This window comes from Aythya fuligula, chromosome W (assembly GCF_009819795.1).
Source record: "Aythya fuligula isolate bAytFul2 chromosome W, bAytFul2.pri, whole genome shotgun sequence".
Classification (NCBI taxonomy): Eukaryota; Metazoa; Chordata; class Aves; order Anseriformes; family Anatidae; genus Aythya; species Aythya fuligula.
Genome location: NC_045594.1, coordinates 13,128,192 through 13,134,388, shown reverse-complemented (window position 1 = coordinate 13,134,388; position 6,197 = coordinate 13,128,192). Strand labels below are relative to the sequence as shown.

Below are 6,197 nucleotides of genomic sequence, written 5' to 3'. Positions count from 1 at the left end.
GGTGAACTGGCAATGACAGACATGGAGAAGGCTGAGGGAATCAACAACATCATTGCCTCAGTCTTCTCTGCCAGTCAGGCTTCCCAAGTCTTTCATTTCCCTGAACCCATGGATGGAGGCTGGGGGTGCAAAGTCCCACCCACTGTAAATGAAGTGCATGTTTGAGACCACCTGCTGGAACTCAACAAGTACAAGTCTATGGCACCTGATGACTTGCATCCCAGCATCCTGAGGGAACTGGCTGATGCAGTTGGCAAGCCTCTCTCCATCATATTTGAAGAGTCCTGTCAGTTGTGTGAAGTCCCTGGTGGCTTGAAAAAGGGAAATATCACTCCCATTTTTAAAAAGGGTAGAAAGGATAACCCAGGGAACTACTGAATGGTGAGCATCAGCTCTGTGCCTCAAAAGATCATGGAAAAGATCCTCCTGGAATCAGTGTCAAGGCACAAAGAGGTGATCCGAGACAACCAGAATGGCTTCACCAAAGGGTAAATGGTGCCTGGCCAATCTGGTGGCTTTCTACAATGGAGTGACCACATCAGACAACAAGGGAAGACCGACCGATGTCATCTACTTGGACTTCTGTAAGACCATTGCCATTGTCCCACATGACATCCTGGTCTCCAAATTAGAGAGAGACGCATTTGATGGGTGCACCATTCAGTGGATAAGGAGCTGGCTTGAAGGTCACACCCAGAGAGTGGTGCTCAATGGCTCTATGTCCAAGTGGAGGCTGGTGATGTCTTGTACCTCAGGGGTCTGTCCTCGGACCCGTATGGTTTAATATGTTTATTAGTGACATAGACAGTGGGGTTGAGTGCACCCTCAGCAAGTGTGCAGATGACACCAAGCTGAGAGGTGTAGTTGATGCAACAGAGGAAGGGATTCCTGTGCAAAGGGCCCTGGGCAACCTGATCTCCTGGAGGGCATCCCGGCTTATGGCCAGGGAGTTGGCAATAGGTGATCTTTAAAGTCCCTTCCAACAGGAGCCATTCTCTGATTCTATGGTCTCACTAGCTATACCTCAAGCATGACTCCCATGCCATCAGCCTTCCTGTGGTCTCTCACCTGACCAGAACAGAAGATGCCTCACCATCATCTTCAATGCCATGTGCATGCTTCTGCCCTTTATGGTCTCTTTCTGTGCCACATTCCTCCTGCAGGTCCGTCACCTCCACAGACAGAAGTGACCTCCCAGCCTCCTTCACAGCCATGTGCCTCCTGCAGGCCCAGCACATCCCGAGGCACACCTGATCCCATTCCAGCATTCCCAGCCATCTCCTCCTTGTGTCCTCTGATCTGATCCTATACTTGTCACCTCATATGCCTCTTCCAATGCCATACGACTGCTTCAGGACCTCACAGTCCCTGCCCTACCCCAAGCATAAAAGCCACACAAGGTAGGGGTAGGAGTGGGGTTGAAGCTGAGATGTGCTGTGTGCAGGGTGGAGGGCTTTGGGAGTTAGGTGTTCAGGTTAATGTTTAGGAATTAGAGGTCACATTCCAGGGTTAAAGGAATGGCAAGGGCTTCAAGGAATTGTTTGGTGTTGTGCCTAAGGATCCTGCTAGGGTTTTGAATAAGGGTAAGCTTTGAGGACTTCAGTTTAGGTCTGGTTTGAGGGCCTAAGGCTAAGGTTGGCACTTTTCTCCTTGGTTAGGCTTAATCATCCTTCTGCTTTCCCCTCTACTAGAAGATGGGTTTGACATCTGCCTTTTACAAGTCCCGAAGAAAGTCTTTGATCCATCTGTCCTTTCCAAGGTATTTGAGATAGGTCTTATGACAATGTCAGCATCTCCACTAGCACCTCTCTCACCCTTCCCACACCACCGCTAAGAAACCTGAGGATTGACCAGGGGGATGATGAAGGTTTGGAAAGAGCTTGGTTAAGATCTGTGAGGTGGGCTGTTCTGTGCTTCACACAGAAAATGATGATTGTGCCATAGAAAACAGTGACACTCGTGAGGACAGAAGAACAGGTGGATAAAGCCTTGGGCCTGCCAACACAGGACACACACACATGAAATCTGCATGATTAGGAATTGGAAGACTGGATGCAAATGCAAATTTTGAAAGCAAAACCAAGAGTATCACCGTGGCACTGCAGGACAGCTCCAGCAATGGGGCAAAACAACACAAGAGGTGTCTATGACACTGGGGCCACAGAACTGTAGCTGGGAGGAAGAGAAAGAATTCCTGTACATGAGAGAAATTCCCCTGGTTCAGGTACAGCTGCCTTCTGGAGTCAGAAATTCCACTTCCTAAGGCTTGCAGAGAACAGGGGTGGCATACAGCCCAGGGCTGACCGTAGGACATGGCCCCCATCAGGAAGCACTGCGGTCATGCAGGAGGTGCAGCTGAGAGTGCTGCCACCTCTGTGAGCAAAGGGGGTGCTGTCCCCAGCCAGGAAGCTGGCCAGCATCTTGTGCAGGGTGCTGGAGCTCTGCAAGGAGGACAACTGTCCCCCAGGAAGAAGGCCACGAGCATCTGCAGGTGTTTGGTGTCAGGCACCAGCATAGTGATGAGGGTGTTCCACATCCCAGTCACCGTGCTGGACAATTAACAGGGGAAGAAGATATTTGTGTATGGGTAGAGGATCTCCCAGATGGACAGCTAGGGAAACTCAATGAATGGTGTCTTAGTGTCCTATTTCCTTCATGGAAACCTTTTACAGCATTCTGGTCCCCCCTCTTTTGTTAGAACACGTTCGGAGGGGTGAAATGATCCCTGCCTGTCATGGCTGATGTGTCCTGCAATACACTGGGAACAGAATAGGGGTTAAGGGAGGGAAACATTTGTACTCATTTTTGACAACCACAGTCCAACAGCACAAATCACACTTAAAAATCAGTCTCTGACATCTACAGAAGAGAAGCAGTCAGTGATGCCTTCAGTCTTCTTCAACCACCACACCCCAGCAGAGACCCTGCTGCCTTGGGGAGCTGTCAGCCCTGAGGCCTTGGGGACACCTCGAGGGAGCCCAAGGGCACAGAGCAAGCGATGCCATGGTTGGGTGCTGTGCTGCTGAGCTGGGCCGGGCTCCTGGGCCCAAGCAGAGCTCCTGGCAAGAGGGCCGTGGTGCAGAGAGACAGCTGTGCCCAGGAGCAGCTCCTCTGCACAGCGCAGCAGGGCTGGGGGCTCTGACCGCAGCTGGCACACAGAGAGGAGAGAAGGAGAGAGGGCTTGGAGGCACTGAGGAGCGCAACAACAGAGGGCAGCGTGTGGCAGGACACATCTGCAGGCTCCTGACACCGTGAGGCTCTGGCAGCAGGGCCATGCAGGTGGGGTTGCCAGAGGAGTCTTCTACAGCTGGCACATCTGATTACAGATAGCATCTGTCAGAATGGGTTTCTTTGTTTCTCCAGAAAGGAGTAGAGAACGCTTTAGAGAATGGCATTTATGATTGGAGTTTTCAACAATAAGACCAAGGCAGGGGCTACCTGAAAGGCAAGACATTTTCTGTAGCCTGTGATTTTGTTAGAGTGGGCGCCATTTTCATGGTAATGGGTGGTCAGGTTTGTACTGCAGACTGAGACTGCTAGAGCATTGCAGTGAGGGATCAATATTTCATCAAGGAACTTCATGAAGTCCCTTCCCACACCTCAGCCCACAGACTACACCAACATCATCATTGTGGTCCTCTCAGGTTTTATCCTAGCTGATCTTTAGGAGCTGCAAACCCTCCAATGCCCAGTGCTCTGTCTTTGGGAGGTCTCTGCTAGTTTGAGATGATCACAGATCATTTGCAAAGAGCATGAGCTGCCTCCTCTGCAGGTAGAGCTGCAGTACAGGAGGGTCTGCTGAGTGTCCGTCTGTTCCTCCCTGGCCTTGCCTCCCCTGGCAGCACGCTGGCATTCCTCCTGGCTTCTCCAGCTGGCCATGCTGCTGCTGGTCTTGTTCCCAGGCTGGCTGGGGATGGAGGTTTCAGAGGCATTGGTGTGCCGTCAGGGTGTTTGGGGAAAGGTGAGTATGGGGACAAGGTGAGGGGTGTGGAGATGGGCATTTTGATCCTGGATTCTTCTGCCCTCAGCAGTGTTCAGGTCCTTTTCACATGAACGACTGAGTACAACTTTCCTGCAGCTCTCACAGGGCAGCTGAGACCAGCACTGATGGAGAGGCTGGCTGTTGTCTCTGAGGTACGCTCTGCACTGAATGGACAGTCTCTTTGCCTCTGAGGATCCACAAGGTTTTACTTGGAGTGCAGCAGAATGCCCAGGATTTATCCCTTAGAAACCATTTTCCAGTGTGGTGGGGCAGCTAGAACCAATAATACAAAACAAATAATTACATATCTAAACATCCACACCTCTGCTCTGCAGTTGGGTGAACTAGCAGCAAAACTGGAGAAATCCCTTTGTTATCAGCAGTAAAGTTAATCTGAGACTACCCCATTTTCCTACCATGTTACTACCTTGTTGCTACCATGCTACTCCCTCTGGCAGTAGTGCAGGACTGATTCTTCCATTGCCCACAGAGGATCCCCTGCTCCCAGAGGCACTCTCAGAGAGCTTCAAAAGAAAGAGAGCTTCAAAATATCTGCCTGGAAATGGAAAACCTTTTGGTGATTTTAAATGAGAATATGGAAAGGGTTTTCCTCAGTTATGTCTGTGGTACACTATCACTGCCTTTGTCTTCCTTGTACAGGACCTCATGACCAGAAATAACGGATGTCCAACAGAAGCACCATCATGGAGTTCCTGCTGCTGGCATTCGCAGACACGCACAAGCTGCAGCTCCTGCACTTCGCGCTCTTCCTGGGCATCTACCTGGCTGCCCTCCTGGGCAACGGCCTCATCCTCAGCGCCGTAGCCTGCCACCACCGCCTCCACACCCCCATGTACTTCTTCCTCCTCAACCTCGCCCTCCTCGACATGGGCTGCATCTCCACCACTCTGCCCAAAGCCATGGCCAATGCCCTCTGGGACACCAGGGCCATCTCCTATCAAGGATGTGCTGCACAAGTCTTCTTTTTCATCTTCTTGGTTGAAGCAGAGTATTTCCTCCTCACCGTCATGGCCTATGACCGCTATGTTGCCATCTGCAAGCCCCTGCACTACGGGAGCCTCGTGGGCAGCAGAGCCTGTGCCCAGATGGCAGCAGCTGCCTGGGGCAGTGGCTTTCTCATTGCTGTCCTGCACATGGCCAACACATTTTCCCTACCCCTCTGCCACGGCAATGCTGTGGACCAGTTCTTCTGTGAAATCCCCCACATCCTCAAGCTCTCCTGCTCAGATGCCTACCTCAGGGAAGTTTGGACACTTGTGTTTAGTGTTTCTTTAACATTTGTTTGTTTTGTTTTCATTGTGGTGTCCTATGTGCAGATCCTCAGGGCAGTGCTGAGGATGCCCTGTGAGCAGGGCCGGCACAAAGCCTTTTCCACGTGCCTCCCTCACCTGGCCGTTGTCTCTCTGTTTGTCAGCACTACCAGATTTGTCTACCTGAAGCCCCCCTCCATTTCCTCTCCATCCTTGGACCTGGTGGTCGCACTTCTGTACTCGGTGGTGCCTCCAGCATTGAACGCCCTTATCTACAGCATGAGGAACCAGGAGCTCAGGGAGGCACTGAGGATGTTATTGCAATATTCAGTATTTCAGAAAGGAACCCGTCTTCTGCACCTGATTCCCTGAAATATATGTGGACAAGGCAGAAACATCTTTGTTCATATATTTCAAAAATTGTTTATTCTTTTCAATATTATTCCAATATGCTAAATATTTTTTTTATCTTTTTATTTTATAAATTTAAGATATTTCTATTCCTCTTCTACCTTTTCTTTTAACCCAAAGACCTCATGTAGAGGTGCTGCTAAACTCTTTGTAACTAACTAAATAAAGGAACCAGTAGGTAATAAGGTTCTGTGGATCTCATTTTTCATACTCTTCTCAGGTACAGCAGTGGTTGTGGGATGAAGATCCCTGCTGCAACGTGGTGGAAAGCCCTGGTGTCCTCCTTTGGGGCTGCCCTTTTCTGCCCTGGCAGGCACTCCCTCCCTGCAGTCTTTGAGTCAGGGTCACCACTTTCTTGGACCCACAAACACTGACAGTAGCAGGACATGGTCGTTTTGGTGCTGGTCACCCTTCTCTTCCACACTGCTGTCTTGTAGCACCACTGAATCAGAACTGGCCTTCCAGCCAGTGCCCCTTGAAGTACGGCTTTCAAAAGTGAGGTGAAGGAAGCACTGAAGAAGTAGCCTGATCTG

General features: G+C 50.6%; 1 protein-coding gene across 1 annotated transcript; it reads left to right on the top strand.

Annotated features, from left to right (window-relative positions):
* Window positions 1-472: 472 nt before the first annotated feature.
* LOC116501324 (olfactory receptor 14J1-like) lies at window positions 473-5,625 on the top strand. The gene is made up of 3 exons (XM_032206840.1): window positions 473-584; window positions 1,659-1,759; window positions 5,047-5,625. The coding sequence occupies exons 1-3, from the start codon at window positions 473-475 to the stop codon at window positions 5,623-5,625; spliced, it is 792 nt and encodes a 263-aa protein (XP_032062731.1).
* Window positions 5,626-6,197: the final 572 nt, after the last annotated feature.